The sequence below is a fragment of the Periplaneta americana genome, chromosome 3 (genome assembly GCF_040183065.1).
Source record: "Periplaneta americana isolate PAMFEO1 chromosome 3, P.americana_PAMFEO1_priV1, whole genome shotgun sequence".
Lineage (NCBI taxonomy): Eukaryota > Metazoa > Arthropoda > Insecta > Blattodea > Blattidae > Periplaneta > Periplaneta americana.
In genome coordinates this window covers 160,695,424-160,718,759 of record NC_091119.1, presented here as the reverse complement: position 1 = coordinate 160,718,759, position 23,336 = coordinate 160,695,424, and the positions used below count along the sequence as shown (strand labels likewise).

Here is a 23,336-nt window from a genome sequence, read left to right as displayed (position 1 = left end):
CCTGAGAAATTAAGTCACTTATTTGAAGCATAGTTTTGTATACATGGAAATAATAAAAGAATATGAGCAAATTTTCTCTATTTGCAATAAGGAAAAAATGCTGCCTGGTGTAACTAGCCTACTAATGCGTTATATGGGGATATAGGAAAGGTATTCAGATTGTGCAACAGATGGCAGGACAAGCGTGTGATTTTGTGATATTTTCCCTTCTTTAAATCTTCCCACCTACCGGTTGAATTTATTTTCTGTCATACATTTGTCGTTCTGCTGATGCGTGATTTTTCTGTCAATCTACCTCAGCTTCGCTCCCTTAAGCCATAAAAGCGCGCAGTTTCTCTATGTTGCGATCTTCTAAAACTGCAGCAACGTTACCGCTATTTTCCAAAGCGTCCTTGTGCTGTCAACTACTGAAGGATGTAAATACCTTTCCAATAGATGCCTCCACACTCCACGTTAGTTTCATCAGGCTGCGTTCATCCCTCTTGAAAACAAAGAACATTTACTTTTATTTTTTAAATCATCCTCAGGTATGCAACATGCTATTGCCATACCTTGAATAACTGCTATATGCGTGAAGAAGCATTTTAGTGCATAATGTAAGATAATATTTTAATGGTGAATAAAAATGTGGTGCATATAATTACAATACTTATGTGCTATATAAAAGTAATTCAAATTTCTATCGAAAACATAATGAAAAACGAAAGCTATTTCTGTATTGAATGGGTGGACTCTTTTAATGTTTGTAGTGTACATTAAATTACAGTAATTATTAATTTGAAGTAAAAACTTGAACATGAATTTATTAGATAAATTTATGTAAGTATAAGTATTTTAAAATAACTTATTTCTTCTTCATAGTGACAAGATGGTACTTATCTGATATTCTGTAGAACCTCAACTATCCAAAGAGTCTTATATAATTATAGTTACTTATAAAACTTACAATTAGGCTATGGTAATCAAATCTGAAAAGCCCGCCTAATTGAAGGTTTCAGAACCATAGTGGGTCAAGCACCATTTACTAAAACCGTACAAAACAAGGGTTAAAAAGAAGTTATTACCATAATTCAATGGAAACATATAGCAAGTTATATAAAATATACACATTAGTGAAAATATTTTCTTTAAATGTTCAGTAAGTTCCCCTGCTAGAGGGGAAGAGAAGGCCTGATGGCCTTATATCTACCAGAATAAATAAATAAATAAATAAATAAATAAATAAATAAATAAATAAATAAATAAATAAATAAATAAATAAATAAATAAATAAATAAATAAATAAGTAAGTAAGTAAGTAAGTAAATAAATAAATAAATAAATAAATAAATAAATAAATAAATAAATAAATAAAATAAATAAATAAATAAAGTTTGATAAGCGATAAAATAGGTGAAAAAGACTCAAAAACAAAATACAGTAAAGTAATTTGTGTTGCACTATTGTATTGAATTTTACCTGAATTATACTGTATTTTATATGAATAGAAGGTTGTGAAATGAATTAATCTGAGTTTTTACTGTTTTTTTTTATGGAGAAAGTCGCTTTGATATGCGAGTGTTTTGGATTAACAGTACGTTTTGGAAACGAATTATGTTCGTAATCCAAGATTTTGCTGTATATGTTTTAACTGCGTTTAATGAACAATGGTACCATATATAAAAGTATAGAAGACTGAGGTCTGGTGATCTTGATGGCCATGACAGTGCATCACATCCAATCCATTGCTGAGGATACTGTTCACGGAGATGGTCACTATGAGGGAAAAATGTAGTGGACTCCATCGTGCATAAACCACATTCAATGGTACATATTCAAGCAAATATCGCAAGTATGTCCTTAAGAATCGTAGAGGAAACTTGTTATTATTGTTCCCATGTTCATAGGAATATCGTTTTATAGCTTTTATCTAGGAACCAGCACACCATGTACAAAACATTTTTAAACATAATTACCACACAAATTCAGTGTGCGTATGTGATTATATTTATAAAATTCAAGTAGCTGATTACATGAGCCAGAAGATTTGATGTGTTTGCTGCCAGATGGAGGTCGTCCTCATGTGGCTCGGAAATTCATATTTATATCATTTGCAGTAACTGAAAACTTTTCTTCTTTATCCGAATTGATATTTTGATTTCACTAACTGTGGCAGCACGAAATATTTGCATTTACAAGTATGATCCTACATAAAAGTGGCGTTAAATGGAATTCTTAACTTCTTTCCTTCAAAAATCAAAGTCTGAATATAACTAATATAACTAAAAAATAACACAGAATGCAGAAGTACAAGTAACGCTTTTATCCTTCTTTGAATGATGGATCGGAAGAAAATGATGTTAACATAATGTAATGCATAAACATTCGATGAATTTGCGGATATATGTGCCTGATTCGTCATTACTATAAAACTATCTGCATAATCTATTAAGAAATTATACACGTACCCAATATATGTATATAATATAATATGAACACATTATAATCAAAGATTTTATTCGTTATTTTCTTGCCTTCATTTAAATTATGTTTCCTCTGGTATCACTTGCAAATAAACAATTCATTTCCTAGGTGTAAGTAAAAATATATATTATACAAATAAAGAAATATTCGCTATGAAACTGAAGTGGCATTATAATGAATAAGAATTGGTTAGTTGAGGTTCTAATACACTTAATTTAGCAACTAAGTAACGCGTTTTGTGTGAACTAGATAAAATAAAAATCACAAAAAACAGACTGTGCAGTATCAAACTTCAAATAATACAACAAGTTCTGTGATTGACGTTTCATGCTTATTTAGAATTGATACATTACTCTGCCAAAATTCGTCACCTCCTTTCTTCCAACTTCTGAATAGATTACAGAATTTATACATATGATTGAAATTCTTGTCTTCTTGAATGCTATAACAATAGTAGGCCTATAGTTTCATTTAGCCTAGATCACGAGTAAATGTTCTGGCAATGTAATGTAAACATTCAAAACATGCATGGTAATTCAACGCTAGAAAAAAAATATATGTATATATTATACAGGCCTACCATATATTATACAGGGTGATTTACGAGGATTTACCGCCACTTACGGAGCTTATTTCCGAAGACATTCTAAGCAAAAAAATATCGTATAAACATGTGTCCTAATCTCAATATTTTCAGAGTTACACTAATTTGAAGTTGTTACAGTGGTAAAACACTTCTTTTCTTTAGTTTTAAGGGTAAAAGAATATTACAAATAGAGAATGAACTATTCAGGAGTATCATTTATTTAATTAGCTAGTATTCTGAACCTTAATATTTGAGGAGAAAAATTCGCTCCGGCGCCGGGGATCGAACCCGGGTTCTTGGTTCTACGTACCAAGCGCTCTGACCACTGAGCTACGCCGAATTCAATCCACAGCACCGGACCGAACCTTCTTCCTTCGATGTTTCCCTTTGTGGCCTGACTCCCAGTTAGGCATATATATGTTGACGTGTATCCAATGTCAACTGCCATTATACTAGGAGCGCACTCAGCTGAGTGACTTGTTGGCCCGGAATCCGCAGTTATTATGCACTGCTAGCCAAGAGAATATTATAGCTATATTAATTTGTCCCACAGAATTTATCCCCGGCGCCGGAGCGAATTTTTCTCCTAAAATATTAAGTGTCAACATTACAGATACATTCTGTGGGACAAATTAATATATCTATAATAGTATTCTGAAGATGAAAATATGTTGAAAATTCTATGGATTTTTTTTTTCGATTTTTAATTACATTACATTTTCTTACGCTTTTATCACAACAGTTGTTACAAATCATGCCATTCTTGTAAATTCTTTAAGAATGTACACTAGGATGCATATAATTCTGTGGCCGGGAGGAAAAAGGTCTTAAGTCAATTTTTTTTTAAAATGAGATTTTTTTATATATTCTGAAAGCGGAAACAATTATCTACAATCTGTTAAAATGGCTAAAGTCAAATAAGACTCCTGACCGGGTTTATAGAGCGTTACAAAATGTCCTAAATACTTTTTGAATCGAGCACACACAGAATAAAGGACTTAAGAATATTTAATACTTTATTTCTTACAAACCATCACATGTTTTCTTTCCATGCTTCCCTATTAAAAAGGTCTAAATTGTATTTGAGCCATTTTATCACATACTGATGCCCTTTCCTTTTAAAACTTTAAGCACCAGGGTAAAGAGTCCTATAATTGTTTAAGACCCATTTTGCATTCCTAATAATTTGCATTTCTCATTTATTTTGACATGAAAAAGGTCTTATGTTTAATAGTCCCTTCTACTCAGTTTGGCTTTTAGTCTTGAAAGGGCTTAAGTGCGGCTATTTTTGGAAATAATCAAGAAAATTGTTAAATGAGCAACATAAAATATTTTAGAAGAAGTATAAACAAATAATATCCAGGAAAAAATATCTTAATTAAAAAACTCTATAATTGACACCAATTTCAATCTTTCTACTGCTTTCCTAAAAGTATAAATTTTTTTAATAATTTCGAGGGAAAATTGTTCCGGGGCCGGGTATCGAACCCGGAACCTTTGGTTAAACGTACCAACGTTCTACCAACTGAGCTACCTGGGAACTCTACCCGACACCGATCCAATTTTTCCCTCTATATCCACAGACCTCAAAGTGGGCTGACAACCGTCAAGCAACCAACTTCGAGTGCACACTAACTCCGTGTGACTTAAATTGTGGTTTTCTGTTAACGAACAGTGACGTGTAGGCCTATTATGCAAATCAAGATTTCAGGTATAACTCCCTGTAAAGTTGATTTGAATAATTTCGAGTAGAGTTCCCGAGAAGCTAAGTTGGTAGAGCGTTGGTACGTTTAACCAAAGGTCCCGGGTTCGATACCCGGCCCCGGAACAATTTTTCCCTCGAAATTATTCAAATCAACTTTACCTGAAATCTTGATTTGTATAAAATTTTTACTTAAGACCCTTTTCCTCCCGGCCACAGAATTAAACGTAAAGAATTAATTTCCGAAAGTCGTATGATTTTTAACAATTTTTGTGATAAGTGCGTAACAATGATGTAATTTTTAGTTAAAAATTGAAAAACAAAATCTGTATAAAGCAATTAACAACACATTTTTAGCTTCAGAACACTAGCCAATTAAAGAAATGATACTTTTTAATAGTTTATTCTCTATTTATAATATTCTTTTACCCTTAAAACTAAAGAAAAAAGATATTTTATTACTGTAACAAGTTGAAATTAGTGTACAGTCCGCATTTCACGAGAAGATCCGAGCAAGGAATGCGAGTTTTTCCCCCACTCTTATAACCTATCCCCGACATGGAACCAGTTGGTCATTGACTGAGCCTTGTTTGTCCCAGTAGACCAATGACACCACTCCCATCCACCTGCTCCTTATGAACGGTGAGTTACTGGCTTACCCTCTCCTCTTACCCCGCAAGGACCATACTCTCCTCGCAGGGATCCTCTCGTGAAATTTGGACAGTAACTCTGAAAATAATGAGATTAGGACACATGTTTATATGACTTTTTTGCTCAGAATGTCTTCGGAAATAAGGTCCGTAAGTGGCGGTAAATCCTCGTGAATTACCCAGTATATCTTACACGAAGCAACTATTTTTCTAAAATGAATAAAATACATTAGTGTATTATCATACAACTAGTACTGCTTGCAAACAAACAAACAATAAAACAGTCAGAGTCAGGTGCAGGATGTTTACAAGGACTGAATCTGACTGCACTTGTGATCCAGCCTCATGTCTGCATGCAGCCCATACCGCCCGCCCGCCCTCCCAGCCCACACCAGGGTTCGATCAGAGGACAGTTATATGGACAAAAGTGGCAGTGAAATCAAGAAGAACATGCAGACTATCAAGCATAAGGATATGTCATTCAAAACTCAATATAAAACATAATTAAAACCCTATATCATATATGTAACAGATATGTCGGACTTATAGGCTTTGAGGTTAACAACTTTTGTCAGGTTTACTACGCTGCCATCTAGTAGTTACATAAGGAGTCACGTCATAATTCCCATTTGAATTGCATTAGCGACTGTGCTGCCATCTCGTGTTCGTTTACGGCGGACGGGTGGCGATCCTGGCGGTTGTTTTCTTCAAAGTGCTGCCGATTTTAACGTAGCGAGGAGTTATCTGTTACATATATGATCTAGGTTAAAACATAAAGGCACTATCTGTAATAATCATTGCACCGATAATGCACTGCAGATAGTATAAACAACAGGAGAGTACGTCAATTGAAAATTTAACGGACTTAAAATAGTTTATATTGACGAATCGCATATTTATCCAGTTAAAATAATGTTACGTAATTATTATGCATACAGTAAAAGTGACAAATCTTTATTAATATAATAATATACAGATAACTATGTTATATACATACATATTATAAATAGAATCGATAATGTATACATACAGAGTGGTCAGAAACTGATACATGGAGACGGAGTTAGTAGGGAGAATTTAATGGGCCACTGCCTCCATAAAATTAACCTGTACTCCTCCTTCTATCAGCTTCCCCAGCCACACAAATAATGAAAGTGCAACTAAACTACACTTCGTTCCATAATGTCTGATAGGAGAAGTAAACATTGCCGGCAGAAGAGAGGAGTATAATTGCTATTCAACCAATAGCAGAGGTCTAATTTTACGCTCGTCTTGAAGTTGGACGAGGGTAGAACGCTTCAGACCGCCCGACTTCAAGTCAAGCGTGAAATTAGACCTTTGCAATTGGTTGAATAGCAATTATACTTCTGTTCTCCTCTGCCGGCAATGTTTACTTCTCCTGTCAGACATTATGAAACGAAATATAGTCAGAATACTTGCACCCCGTTACCTCTTAACTTTAGTAATATTCAGCTTAATTTTTTTTAGCAATTATTTCATAGCCTGAGGGAACGCGGTAGCGTCGCTGTTTAAGGCGTAACGCTTCAAAGCTGATAGATCGCGGGTTTGATTCCCGATAGGGTCATGTATTTTCTCCATTCATTTACGAGTAATCTTCCCAGCCGCGCTATGACTCTGGGATTCACACAGCCACACAGTACCAGCGATGTTTCCTTGGGGGTAAAGATGGCGGGAACGTGGGACTGACATCCGTACTGCCATTAATGCCGAATATCTGTACAAATGGGAGCCCTGACCTTCCGCCAACATCTGGGCCGATTTGGTCTGTAATGCAGTTGGCTTTACCTTTCTTTTTTTTTTTTCTTTTTTTTTTTTATTTACAGCTTCTCTTTTCCTGTGCTAATACTGATAATATTAAAGTTTTATGCCCGGTTTCTGGAAAGACAATTACCTGTACAAACAGAGTTGTCTATGATTTAACGTGTTTATATGTTTAAAATGAGTTTCCGAAACAACAGTTATCGTCATCTTTACAGTTACCTATGCGTCAACTGGTAACTGTGCCTCGGCCTGTAGTTACCTGGCTGTTAGTACTGATTCGAACAAATACCGACATGCGGCGCTACTGCATTACAGTTTCGTACACTATAATAACTGATATTAAATAACAATTTAAACCAGAATAAATTAATTTACTATATTATCTGTACAGTTTAAAAAATTTGGCGTTTTATTTACGTAACTTACGGTAAATGTTTTATTTTCTATGTCGTAGCCTATTAGGATAATAATGTGTGTTTGTAAAGACAATTTCAAACATCTCGAGCTTAATTTTCGTCATCAACTTCAGATTGTATGTCCGCAGTGAAAGGAATATTTTATTTTTGGGTGTTCTACCAATGCCAATGGTATTTCGGACTCTGAAAAGTCCATTTGAATACATGAAAGCATTCATATGGGAATGTAGAATATTTTGACATGTTTTCAGTATGGTTACCATAGCCACCACTATGGTTGCAGTTTTGAAGCAGAAGTTACATCTAGCTCTCTCTCCAGTAGTATTATTTACCTCGATAATCGCGCCAAATACCAACAATTATTGCTTTTTAATCATATTAAGATTGAGGTGGAAGTGTACGTGTACACTATCGTTTATCACACGGTTTTTTAATTAAAAAGTCTTGCAGAGTAGTACAGAGCTCATTGTGTACCTATCAGCCATATTACTACTGAAAACGTCTGCAAACAAAAGTAACTATAAATAACTAAAAAATCACTAACAAAATACTAGTAGAGACATCTATGGACTACAATAGATACTGAACTTGAAGTTATCTCAACTGTCAATTACAAGCACTGATAAGTCTACATTTAACTTTCCGGAAACTCATGAAAGTTATCAGTGCAGTTAAATTTATAAGCGCAGTTAAGTAACTGAGAGTTAACTGATGTGTACCAGAAACTGGGCATTGATGTGACAAATTTGTTTATATTTTTGCTTAGATTTATATTTATTTCATATATAAAAGTGGTGTGCAAAGAGAAAATAAATTGTGGGATAATAATTACTAACATACAACGTTACAAATACAGTATATACCTTTCAACAATTACAATTTCATGAGTCCCAAAACTCATAGATACAAGTAATATTCGGGTTATAGCATTGAGATCTCTATTTATTATTTACGAAATCACAATTTGACAGTAGCTCAAACCTCGGTATGGACACCACTGTGTGTCTGTGCACAGAATGTCCCTGATCTGACTGAATTTTATTTGTGGTGGTTTCTGATCATTCTGTATGCAAGTGATTCATGAAGTTATATAGGAATATAAGAGAACTTATTCTTGGGGTTATTCATATAAACATGAACCCCAATTCTCATTAATTACGACGCTATAATAAATTAAATATTAGGAAAAGAAATTATTGTATTATGTTAACTACGAAGCAAAAAAAAAAAGTTGCAAAATAACTATTTCATTAAATCACAAGTACACGCTTACAATAAAAAAAAAGAAGCCATTTTCTTGAAGTTTTATTTCAATCAGAAAAAAGTCACTAATTTCTATCATAGAGTGCAAAAAAATAATAAGTGCTGAATGAACAACTCGTTCGTACCCCACAAGTTTGCTTCATCTATAAAAGCGACATTTACAGCTAATTTAAATAAATTAAATTTCTGTACTGAATCGCACATATAGGCCATTCGTTATCTCGTGAAACTTGCGCGAAGGGGAAGAATAAAGTATACTGAGGAGTTTTCCTCCCTCTCTATGCTCCCACTTGCAGCTAGCTAGCTCACTTACCCCCACCATAAGATTCTTACTACGTGCCACGTCGCACGAATTCATTTGCTTTCACGAGATAACGAATGACCTATAACTTTCAAAGAAAACAAGCGGTCTTACCAGTTGTCTGCTGAATACCCCTAAATCTGATCTGATTATGTTAAGCTACGGCTGGTTTATAGTGATTTTTTCCGTCGGTTATTAAACGACAATGTATCAACTATTACGTTATTTTAGCGTTTATGGAATGGTGACAACGAAATGATGCCGAGGATTCGCCATATGGTGATTAACATTTGTTTTACAGTTGTGCAAAACCTCGGAAAAGTACTTAACCAGATAATCAGCCCAAGCGGGTATCTAAGCCACGCCCGAACGTTCATAGTGATATAGACTTATTTTTAAAAATAGCAAGTAACCGTGTAACTCTTCGAAATCGCATTAATAATCAGATAAACCTTTTTATTCTTTTTTCAGATTTATCTCAGGAATAAGCTTCAAATAGAGCGGTATAATTTTGTGAACATATTTGTAAAACACACAAGATTGCATAGAGTCGAACTCAAGTAGCTGTTAAAACAAAAGACAGCTGTTTGAAGATAGTAAACCAAATTAATATATTGTAGTACGATTGAACCTCGAGGTAAAACTACATGGGTCATTCAATAATTTGTGGCAACATTTGAATTAACAACAAAGAAAACATTTTTGGAACAGTCACATTGTTGCAGTGCTCAGAAGTAATCTCCTCCAACAAGAAGAACCCGTCTCCGCACCTCAGGGAGACGACGGATGCCATTCACAGCGTCTTGTACTAATTTTTGAACAGCCTGCTCTACTCCTGCTATAAATGGCTGTCTGGTTCTAAAGCGAACTCCTATAAGTGGTAATTCCATTTTCAGGGAAAAGTCAAAATCACATGGACTCGTATCTGGAGAGTATGGAGGATGCTCCAGAACTTCCCAGTTCCATCTGCGAAATAAATTAACCACAGGGGCAGCTATGTGAGAGCGAACACCATTATGTAGCACAATAAGATGAAAATTCAGGTTGTAAATGGTGTTCCAGAAAGTAACTGCACTATGCACCATTCAGACGATTTCCGACAGAAACTGAACGAGTGAGAAGGATTCCTTCAAAATCATAACCAACAACTGTGTTCTTCCAGCAGCGCTCTTACAGCGTTCACTTGCCGATTACGGTCTGCCAGTTCCACGTTTTTGATGAACATCTTCCCTACCGCTGCGAAATGTATGCGCCCACCTAGCCACGGTACGATATGGTGAAGTCTTTCTACCACAAGCTTCCAGTAATGCTGTATGACATTGTCGAGCATTCTTGCCTCTTGCAATTTGAATTTCAATGAAGCATCTTTGTTCGTATTTGCTAAACATTTTAGAGCGCTACAGGTAACAGTCTACAAATTAAACTCACTACAAATATCTTATAAATGAGATTATTGTCTTCAAACTCACAGATAACACACATCAGATGCTCTTCTTTCTCATTGTTATCAGCTTGCATCATTTACCGCTGATAGCGCCACATACAAACATTGTTGCCACTAATTATTGAATGACCCATGTATTTACAAGATGTGAATTTTTCTTACAAAGTAGGCTAGTTGTTTGTAAATAATTTATTAGACATTTTTATGTATATTATTATTATTATAAACATCGTACGGTATTCCTGATTTAAATATGGTGCATTTAATTTTTGAAAATTATATACTAGAAATACTATGAAAATATAACGATATTTTATAGCAAAATTACTTTTATATTTGGCTACTGAAATACCTTTTCAGCATATGGCAGATTATGTTTAATATATTTTCAATAACAAACTGACACACATGGACAAACACAAATCTCCTCTACATGCATTCACTTTATACAAAATGGTACACATGATTCTTCTGTCAACAATCTGTACAATAGTTTTCATTGGACGAACATGTCATGAGGTTCCATTCATCATCTACATCAAAAATGCATACATCTAATGGATCACCATACTGCAACATCATGATTGTCTCAATGCAAGATAATTACAGTAGCGTGCAAATTAATCCGAACACGGCATATTTTTACATTTTCTGTCACTGTTGGCCTCACAGCTGCTCATACCGCTTTAATTGACATCTGTAGTACGTGTAATTCCATTGTTGAAGGTCTGTCGTTATTACTTTTTTTTTATAATATGTGACATTTTGCCTGTCGTTTTGTACTTATAAGCATTTCAGTTGTGTTGAAGACTTAATACTACAATCCTGTGTACATTCTGTCGTCTTCACAAATGGATACAACCCAACGAAAACGGTCTAAAATTATAACATTAGCAGAGCATTCTTCTATGACAAAGAGGCAAATTGCTGCAGAATGTCACATCGATTTGGCTACTGTTAATTCGGTCATAAAACGATACAGGGAGACTGGATCCATCACACCCCAGAAAAAAAGGAAACTGTGGCCGGAAAAGGAAGACTTCACCTGCAAATGATCGTTTGATTGTCAGGAAAAGTAAATTAAATCCTAGACTAACTGCTGTCGACTTAACCCGCGAGTTAATAGCTACCATTGGGGCGAATATTCACGTCACAACAGTGTGGCATAGGCTTTTGGAAGCTGGACGAAGGGCTCGTAAGCCTATTAAGAAGCAACTGCTAACCTCTGTAATGTGCAAAAAACGCTTAATGTGGGCAAAATTACATCAACACTGGACAGTGAATGACTGGAAGAATGTACTTTTTTCCGACGAGTCTCATTTCGAGGTCCACGGCCACCGTGTTTCTTACGTACGGAAAGGATCCGAAAAAGTAACAGCAGCTCATCTCCAACAAACACCCAAATGCCCCACTAAAGTAATGTTTTGGGGTTGTTTTATACATGAAGGGCCTGGAGCATTAATACCTATCAAGGGAATGATGAATTCTGACAAATATATTCACTTATTGGAAACCAGAATCGTACCCCAGCTGCAAAAATCATTTCCGGATGGCAAAGGTGTGTTCCAACAAGACCTGGCACCATGCCATACGTCTCGAAAAACTACAGAATTCTTCAACAAGAAGAATATTCAGGTACTCCCCTGGCCAGGCAACTCACCCGACATCAACCCCATTGAGAACTTGTGGTCAATTTGCAAAAGAAGAATGCAAAAAATGGATTGTTCTACAAAGGAGAAGATGATTTGTGCCCTCATTGGTGTACGGTTTCGCGATGAAGAAATGAAGAATATTTGTGGGAAATTAGTGGAATCCATGCCAAATCATCTCAGAGCTGTTATTAGGAACAAGGGAGGCCACATAGATTACTGAGGTATGTCTTAGATCCTTTTCTTATCCCGTTTGAGTGTTTTTGCATAAGTAATTACGTTGTTCGGATTAATTTGCACGCTACTGTAGTTATGGAAGTGTTTCGTGATCAATATTACCACGGAAGTAAACTTTTTATTCACTTATCTTATTAATAATATATCATTTCTTCAAGACGATACCGTAATTTAAAAAAAAGAAACACAATTCTCGATATGTTATACAGTGCTTCCCTGATTAGCTTATGACAGGAAATTCAAATGCATAAAATTAAGCATGAGAGTAACATGTGAAACAAATGCTAATATGTTTTATCTTTAGATTTCCTTTTCAACAGTTGTATTAAACTAAAGTTGTTACACTATTTCATAATAAGTATACCGCATTGGTCTAAGTATCGTGCCTAGGCCTCGCGTTCTGAGATGCGCGTTAGTGCATAGGACCGGTGCTCATCCAGCATCGTTGAATTTGGGGAGCTACGATAGATAGTGAAATCCGGTTACGAAAGCCAATTATAACGTATGGGAAATCATCGCGCTAACCACACCTTCGTTCTGATTTAATTATCGTTTATCTCTAATCCCATGTGCGATAGTATTAGGCCTATATTACACTATCAAATATCTGTGTCACAGAAGTTTGATAAAATATATATGATGAAATCTTTTACAGTGTAATATAGTACATATGATCACATCTAGCTGTGACATAATTCTGTGATAAAAGTTATGGTCATCATCATACCTTTGATAAAATCTGTGACTGAGAAGAAAGAAAATGGCGGACATTAAGTACACATGGTCTGTGAAAACCACAAAACTTTTAATATCACATTATGAGTCACATGAAATGTTTCATCATCCATTATTAAATACCGGTACTTAGTATATATAGAATTTCACATCTTCACACTGAAGTTCTCTCAGTAGAGTTTGATGGATTCCTTTTGTATCTTTTCTTCCTACCCCAATCTCTAACCTAAATCGTCGGCTTAAGAGTGTAAACCTGCTAACAAAAAGGAAATTTTACAGGGGAAACAAAAAACTGACCCTAAAGCTTCAGAGTTAATTTATACTCAGTTTTTTTGTTTTCCCTGTAAAATTTTCATTTTGTTGGTTAGCAGGTTTACACTCTAAGCCGACGAAATATATTTTTTCTTTGATTTCTTCTTTAGTATTAATGCCGTAACCACTACTGCATATTTTACTGTTACAACAAGCATAGAACTATTGTGGATCCATTATTAGAACTGTGATGAAAAATATGATAAAAGTTTTGGCATAGTGTAATATAGTCTAAATGTTACATTTGATCAAAAATTTTATCATATTCTGTGACACAGGAATTTGATAGTGTAATATAGGCCTTAGGAGAATTGTCATATGTGATGAAAAATAGGTGTATTATTGCAACCTTGATACCTCAAAATGTGGCTCGATCCCTATCAGCCTGCCAAAGTCGCCGTTAATCAAAATCGGCAACTGTTTTCCAAATTCTACTTAATAGTTCAATTTATTTTGTAATATTACTTCTGTGATTTTAGATCTACATCGGAGATCAGGTGTTCAAGATAATTAAATTCAGATACATCTGCATGTTCATTAACATTTCTTTCAAGCTCTACTTTGATATTTCTTGAACTTTTTTCACAAATTTTCCATAGCTTTGTTTTTTGAAGATATATTTTCATACTGTAATTTTTGGCATTATTTAATCGAAATGCTCCTTCGGTAGGTTATTTTCTGATGTAGAGAAAATTACCGAATCATCTGCATATAATAACATTTGGAGTGTACTGTACTCTTGCTAGAAATTTTAATTATTTCGGCATGTAGATTGCTATTTATAAATTCCAGCGTATTTAAATTTTATAGGAATTAAACAAAAAGCATTTGTGAACGATCTTTAAATGCTAGAAGAACTGAAAGTTAATTTACAGTAGGTTGAATGTTAACAAAGCCAAGAACTGGGTCGTGTTACTACGAATAGGTGTGTATCGTTATTTCGAGATGTTACTTCATTAAGTTAATCTATGCATTTTTGTTCTGAAAACATACTAGCAATTTATCAAAGTCATAGTGCATTGTGGCACAAGGTCACTGTGTGTAATAATTTGTTATAAATTCCATGTAAAGAACATGTAGAGTGAAAAGTATTAAAACTTTCGGCCTGGAGGCAAGTCTCTAGAGTTCAGCACCTGCTTGAATTTTTCCGACTGTAGCACTCTTCAAATTAAGCTGGAGAAAAAGCTGCGAGCATGCGGTCGAGATTTCGTCATTGTTTCGTTTTAAGCAGTTCTCTGTAGCAAAATGGCGGAAAATTATAAAGTAAACATTTGAGCAACTATTCTCACGCATTTCTGTTAGAATATACAGAAATACATCAATCATTTTCATGCTTATGGAAAATTAAAAGCAAATAATATTGCAATAAATGCTAACACAAGATCTGTATTCGCAAATTTTCACCAGGCTAAAGAGATGGTTTTAAGGATGGCGCTAAGTAATAGTGAACAAATGATTGCTGAACCATGAAGGAATAATATTTCTCGAGTGATTACATTTCTCCACGGAAAATAATTCATTTAATTGATTTCTACGACCTCTTACGACTTTCGGTGAATTGCAAATCTAGGAGGCAAGTCTGAGTGTGTATGGACAACCATCCAATTCAGATATATCTCCCTGAGCAAATTCTATATAGATAATTCTTTGCGTGTATGGGATCTGAACTCTAGTAAATTTCAGGTTCATAACTATGCCACTTAAAAAAAAAGATTACTACAGGGCTATATTTGATAAAGCAATAAGATTTATGAAATTTAATTATTATCTATTAAAGTTTGTTACTTTTCCACATATGTCGATAGTGGTATTTGGATGGTTAGCTTGCTTTACACTAGACTGCGGTTCATGGATTCAAAACCTCGCAGTAATGGTAGATTTTTAACGACAACAAACATCCTTTGTAGAGTTGTTGTAATAATTAATACATATAGAACGCTTAATATTTTTTGTAATTTATATCACGGTATAAATGGAAATTTGATGTATTTTCTAATTATACGTAATGTAAACATAAATAGGCCTATTGTTTATTTAAGGGAACAATTTAAAAATACTAATAAAGCATATATGTACACAGAACTATTTACACAAGGTAAATAGAAAATTCATCTCTAAATCAAAACACTATAAAACATTTAAATATGGAATTATTTACAAGTTGGAATGATTTCTGATGTTAATTTTCTACTCCAACATTCATACTAGACTATGGAACAAATTCCTATATACAATTTTACAATCAGTATGAACGCATTGTATGGCAATGTCCAAAGATAAACAACTAGCGATACACATGATTTTTACTGTCTCATTAAAATCATAGGTTAAGAAGGAAGCATTTTGATGCAGAAAAATATCTCGAGATTTTAATAATTTACGCCGATTCTATACCCCTTTAACGAAGAGATGTTTCCTGATATTTGCTTTTTCTGTATGTCTGTCAACAACAAGGTCAGAGAAGTATAGACATTAGTATTTAATGTTATTTTTTGATAGACCTGTTTTTATTAGAAAAGAAATTTGTTTTGTCTGTCAGTCGAAAAGCCTCCTCAAATATCTGGTTAAGAGGGTGGAAATATGATCCCAATTTCTCCCACTGCATCTGAAAACGTCCTATATGTCTATACATCGTGCTCCACGTTCAGATTTTTCTCCCTCTTTCCCCCTCCCCCCCTCTCTATATATATAAGTACATATTATATGATTATGATTATGATGATGATGATGATGATTATTATTATTATTATTATTATTATTATTATTATTATTATTATTATTATTATTATTATTATTATTATTTCCATGAGTGGCGTACGCAAAATTTTGTCGAGGAGAGGTCATTATTCTAATTTTTTTTACAATTTATACGATCGGTATTTTAAATTTGGTATATTATTATTACTATTATTATTATGTTACGGTATACTTATTAATATTATACTTTGTTCTAATAGAACATATTCATGAATATCCTTATAAAATCTCTGAAACGTAATTTTTACATAGCCATCCAATTTTTAACAAATTTTAACTTTAGTTTAATTTTGTATAATAAAAAATGCTTGTGACATTATTACACTTACACAAGAAGTTTATATTTAAAATATGAACTGTCAAATGTACAAAACGTTAAACGAACATTTCAGTCAGAACTCTAACGAATGGGTGAATACCGATCTTAAAATGAGTTTAAAATCGACAATGCTCAATATTTAACATCTGCACTGCAGAACTGACAAAACAACCTTTTCAATATGTTTCAAAACAAGTTAAATTTCATATTGTGTTGACTTCATTTTATTACAAGATCGGTATTAGGCGGTAAGTTTCTCTATAACAGACTTGAAGAAATGGGCGGCAATTGTGGTGTTGCGTCACTCATCGGAATACGTCACTCATCCCTTCCTTCCACCCTTGGGAATATCAATGTTATATAAAATTTCTCTCTTAACCGAGTCATATGCCTTTTTGAAATCTATGAATAACTAATATCTCGAAAGATATTAATTTTTGACCCATATTTATTGAAACTTTTTCCTCGTTTTTGATTAATACTACTACATCTCAGAATAGCGAATGCTCTTTTTTCAATGGAAATGGCATTGAGTATGTCCTACGATGATGATGATGATGATGATGATGATGATGAACAAGTACTCACCACATTGAGCATATCCTACGTTGTTGATGAACAAGTACTCATATCTCACAATGTACTAATTTTGGGCCTATATTTTATCAGACTTTTTTTTTCTTTTGATGAATGGTGAGCAGGCATAATATCTATCGTAAGATGTTCAATACACAAAAATGTCCACACCATAGTGTCCTGCACTATATCGTCCAACCCAAAACGTCCAACGCCGCAAACGTCCACAAGGCAACTAGTCCATACCAAAATGTCCACGTAGTAATGCAATTCCAGTATGATATTGTGACCAAGGGAACTGATTCAGCAGTAGACAAAATAACATGCAGACAGCAAATACAGGAACTATTAGCCATTATGACCATATCGTTCATTCTTCTTCCAGACATGCAAGCCACATTTGACATCCTGTATGAGGACGTCCATGAGGATCTTCTAGAGCTTGCGGATTATACGAAACATGTTTATGTAAGGGGTAGACGTGTGCAAGGGAGACGAAGATCTGTTGCACCTAGATTTCCACCAGAAGAATGAAATGTTTATGAATCAACTTTCCATGGCCACCATCGGACGAAGAACACGTAGTTGAAGGGCTTCATTCGAGGTTCCAGAGGACAGTATCAGTCCACCGTGTTAATATTTGGCGATTTCTCGATCACGTGATACAAGAACAAAATGAAACAGAGCATCAGATACTGCAAATACAGCCTGGTCATGTGAATGCCAGACGCCCAATAAGCAAGAAATACGAAAAAAATCAACGAAGGGGGCTACAAATAGTACGATATTATCAGCAATATAAGTCCAGCTTATGTGAAGCTTCACCTCAGAGCAATATCATACCACCTAAAATTAAACATTACGGATCCTCTTGAGCAGGAATTATGTAATTTTCTTAACTTGATGAAATCGTGTAAATTCTGTAACTTCTCCTTACTGAATGATGTAATTTTCTTAACTTGATGAAATCATGTAAATTCTGTAACTTCTCCTTACTGAATGATATAATTTTCTTAACTTGATGAAATCGTGTAAATTCTGTAACTTCTCCTTACTGACTGATTTAATTTTCTTAACTTGATGAAATCGTGTAAATTCTGTAACTTCTCCTTATTGAATGATGTAATTTTCTAAACTTGATGCAATCGTGTAAATTCTGTAACTTCTCCTTACTGACTGATGTAATTTTCTAAACTTGATGCAATAGTGTAAATTCTGTAACTTCTCCTTACTGACAGATGTAATTTTCTAAACTTGATGCAATCGTGTAAATTCTGTAACTTCTCCTTACTGACTGATGTAATTTTCTAAACTTGATGCAATCGTGTAAATTCTGTAACTTCTCCTCCTTAACATTATCAAATCGTGGTAAATTCTGTGACTCTTTCTTACTTGCAAACATTTAGTAACCATTTTTCATTAATAAATTTGTGCTGCAACTGCTACTAAAATAATTTAATTCTTTAATAATTTTATGTTAATATCGAATTAATAAAAAGATTGACATTGATGAACATTATTGCGTGGACATTTTGGCATAAGAAAACTGAACATATTTGTAGCATGGACATTTTTGTCATTGGACTTAATATGGATTGAACATTAATGTAATGGACAGTCTACGATGGACATTATGACCTGCAAGCTGATGAATATACCATCTCTCAGAATACTGAATATTTTTAACACTGTATAAGCGGAGGAGATTTTCAAAAACTGGCAGTAGGCCTAAACTTGTAAATTCTACTTCAGACATTAAAACAAGTTTAACTGTATTCATATCAATACCCCTTCTTCTTAATTACGAATTTAGATAGTAGCTAAAATACATTAAAAATAAACATGAATCTCATATTTGACTGAGACAAAACTTTGGAAAGCTTCTTTTAAAAATACAGGAAAAGGGTTAGAAAAGGAATAAAATAATGGTGGTTATAGTTGTCTTATGGTGATGAATTATAATAAAGACAAGTGAGGGGTAGTTAGTTCGAACCCCAGGGGGCAAGGTGGCTTACCACAGGACGGTGGCTGTGGCTGTGACGGTGCTGGGAGCGGTGGCGCTGAGAACAGTTCAATGCCGTGCCAGCAGGTGGCGCGTTGGTGGTGGGCCTCACCTCCAGACGAGTGTGCTCCCCCGTTGGGGCCAGGACCACCAGACTAGGAGTTGCTGCTAGGATCTCCCGCAGTTCTCGCAGGAACGCCCCGAAGAATGGTACCACTCGACACTCCGGCATAGCCAACGCCCTGCCCAGGGCGCGCTCGTATTCGGCTGATAGCAGGGCTGCTGATAGGAAGTCTAGCACTGGCAAAGCCTCCTTCTCTGTGATGGACAGCCAGAAAGGCTTCAGCTTGTTTGACCTGTCAGGAGAACATGCATGCTTCTAGCATAACAGTAAGGAACAGTCTCATTTGTTTCATATATTGTCAGCATCGTATGGATCTGGAGAGAGAAGACAAAACACATTCCTCTTGTAGTCTCCAAGGTAACTCATTTCCTGTGGGACGATGATATACTAGAAACCACATTCATAAACAGTAACTGAACAATAATGGTTTCTGAAATACAGATATTTCAATTAGTATAAAACATAGAGGTAAAAGCTATATGAATAATTCCACTTTGTTCTATTAATTCAATAATCACTGAAATCTAATTCATGTCATATCACTATTGCAGCAGAAAATCATATGACTTAGTCAGGAGTGAACAGATAGCAAGGTTCCAAAATATAGTACGTCTTGATACAATGACCCCTATTTTTTTAAAGTAGATACTTATTTCTTGTACACACACTCCTATTTTTATTGGTAATGATATGTTTAAGTTTCTTATTTATATGTTCAATAATTCAAGACTTATTTAAGTAAAAAATTCATATTTTCAAAATTTTTCATCTCCCCAAATCTTAAGTATCATGTCTGAAATTTTTTTTCACAATACCGTTTATCTCTTTAGAAACTGCCTAAGTTCTTGCATTTTGAGTCTTGTCTTGTAAAATAGGGGGAAAAATTAAACCTATTCTTATTCAAATTTATAACATTCACAGTGCATACACACATTTGATTTTTTTCGATAAACTGGAGAATTTGCTACGGTAGCTTTGAGCCGTGCCGTTACGGTTACGACCAAATTGAGCTAAATACACAATATCGTCAATATAAGGACATGACGTTGATCTGTGGCGTCGTTAGAAGGAGAAATTTGTTTTTTTTTTGTCTATCTACCTGCTTCGTTCGAACATTACTGAGAGATTACAAGCGACAAGATGTATTTACGTAAATATTGCGAGTAGATTACGGGCTTAGGTAAGGGTCTCGCGACAGGAACAGTTTTGCTTTGGCGCATACGCGGACCTCTCATGCAGTAGCAGCGTGATCCTTATTTGAATCTATTTTCGTGTGTATATTCCAGATCAAATCAAGAAGATTCCTTCTTGCTCCGGTTACACGTCTTGCATTTTATACCAAGATTAAGTTCGGTTAGTTTAGGTTTTTATTAACCAAGTCCGCGCATGCGCAGACAGCCAAGATTGTCCTGTCGGTCATGGCCCTTATAAAAGTTCTTGTTTCGTAATATTGTTAAACAATAATATGATGAAAACGGTGAATAATTTCATGGGCGCTAAACGTTTTCTTCGTAAAAGTCGATATATTTTCTCTAAACCACATATAAAACGGCAAAGCGGTAATAATTACGTACTTCCGGAAATTTACTTTCCTTCATTTGAATGATATTCCTTGAAACACATATTTTTCCTCCTTTATTTCATTGTGACAACTTTCTTTAAGATCTTACTACATCTGCATTTTCTTTTGGTGCATTTAAAACACCACAGTTGTACTGCATAAACCTTGCACTTGACTAATGGAGTGAATTATTTAAGAATATAGTCGAGAATTTTACTACCGTCATTTCGATTGTCTTTTGTTTGACACGGCTCGGTACGGCCCGGTGCCTAGTGGCCAGCGAGCAACGTCGGCTATCGATGTTGGTCTACCGTTCCTATTAACCAGTTGTTCCGATTTTTTTAAAATCCAACATGGCTATATTATGTATACTTTAAAGAAGTCCACCAATATGGAGTAACGGTTAGCACATCTGACCGTGAAACGATCAGACCCGGGTTCAAATCCTGGTTGGAGTTTATTCAGAGGGTTTCTCTCAACCAAATGAAGTAGAATTGCTGGGTAACTTTCGGCGTTCGACCTCAGACTCACTTCGCCATCATTAATTCACATATCATCATCCATAGGCCTATCATATAGCATGGGTTAAGTTCATGATGCGGCGTGCTGTACTTGTATAACAGCGCGGCCGTTCGGCTACCCAATCATTCACAGAATAGGAGTGGTAAACACAATAAGCTTCAGGCTGCAGTGCAAGCCTTCGGGTTCCCAGTTCGTATAAGAAAAAACAACTTTAAAGAACAGGCAGTAAACATTTCAGCTTACTGGCATTGAATTTGTGGAAAATCCTTAGCAATGCTAATGCAGAGAAGTGAACATAAAAAGACGGGGACATGAGTTTGAAAGTTTGCATATACTTTAAACTTAATGAGAGTAGAATTTTTAAAGATAGCGTATTTAATTATACAATCGCCGTAGAGTTCCAAAACTTCGTCAAAGTGTAAAGTAGGCATCATAACTCCATTTTCTACAAAAAAACAAAAATATTATTTTTTTTTTTTTAAATTACAAAAAGCTCGTTTTGTTGTCTCTTCTGCTACACACTACATATAAACGCAATTAGCTTTTCTGAGGGGATATTTCTTCCATTATTATATTGCGCCGATTGCAATTCCATCATGCACTGCAAAGATATCGTACTGTGAAATCACAACCTCTTTTCCTTAAGGGACGAGATGGGTCAAATTCTGGTAAATTTGAATCAGAAATCGTATTTTCATTTTTTTTGTGAAGAATAAATTAGCAATCTCTTGTTTATATTATATTTACCAAGTTTCAGTGCCCTGAGGCGCTTGAAAGTATACAATTTACATCGTATTTAAAAGAATGAGCTCTTGAATTTGATTGCCAAGCAAACTTTAAAAGCTGTTTTCTTACTTTTTTTCAGCACATTTCCTTACCTTCAAAGTGTAAATACTCTCAAAATTTTGTTATTAGGAACTTAAAAATGTTCACTGTATGTTTTATAAACTATGATTAACAGGCCATTTTACCACTTTTACAAACTAAATACTTTCGAAATAAAAAATAAATAAAACATGGTGCCTTAAGACTAAAAATTTAAATTTCGAATTTGAATATATTTTAAAATAATTTTCCTTCCATTTATATGTTTATATTTAAAATGTAGACTATTCAGATCTTTTCTAAACCTATTAGATGTGTAAAAAAGAACCCATGCATGAAACTTAAAATTTATAAGAAGAGATAGATTTTGAAAATACGCAAATTTTTATTTTAAAATTTTGAGTAACTTAAGAACCATTCATCCGATTATAATGACACTTATATTGAGAATACTTATAGAAAGAGGATGAGGTATACAAAATATGAAGTCTCTACATTAAAAATTGCAAACAATGAACATTTCACCATCGCTCCCCTGAACTCAGTTTGAAATTCGTGCCTCGTGACAAAAATATTTAAAATATTTTAATAATCAGTCTGTAAACAATTTTAGGAGTATAAATGATGGTGCTGTTTATTTTTTTGCAATACTTTGCTCATCTAATTTTTATGGTTTTAGGAACCTTACTTTCTGACAACTCTTCAAAATAATGACACTTGCCATAAAAGAACCTTTATTTGAAAGGTACAACATTAAAAAGTAGTTTTAAGAACCTTTATTTGAAAGGTACAACATTAAAAGTAGTTTTAAGAACCTTTATTTGAAAGGTAAAACTTTAAAAAATAGTTTTAAGAACCTTTATTTGAAAGGTACAACATTAAGAAGTAGTTTTAAGAACCTTTATTTGAAAGGTATAACATTAAAATGTAGTTTTCATTTTAAGTCATTAGTTATGCAGAAATTCATGAATGAAATCAGAATACATATATTTTATTAGGAAACAGTGAAGCAGTGAATTTCTTGTCTCTTCGACTGATCCCAAGATGACGATAAGACTGGTTTGTGGCTCAGAGGCAAGTAGTTTCCGCCGGCCTACAACATTCCATGTC

General features: G+C 34.4%; 1 protein-coding gene and 1 non-coding gene across 6 annotated transcripts in view; both read right to left on the bottom strand.

Annotated features, from left to right (window-relative positions):
* The window catches only part of LOC138696773 (1-phosphatidylinositol 4,5-bisphosphate phosphodiesterase epsilon-1-like), a 561,655-nt gene that overhangs the window by 66,459 nt on the left and 471,860 nt on the right, over positions 1-23,336 (bottom strand). For 4 of the 5 annotated variants that reach the window (XM_069822163.1, XM_069822165.1, XM_069822166.1 and 1 more), the window contains one exon: positions 19,208-19,550. In XM_069822163.1, coding sequence (XP_069678264.1) covers positions 19,208-19,550 — 343 coding nt within the window. The remainder of the gene's footprint in view (positions 1-19,207; positions 19,551-23,336) is intronic. The other variant, XM_069822164.1, reaches the window with a different exon arrangement.
* On the bottom strand, positions 3,317-3,389 carry TRNAT-CGU (transfer RNA threonine (anticodon CGU)). Its single transcript has one exon. It is a non-coding gene; the product is annotated as a tRNA-Thr (tRNA).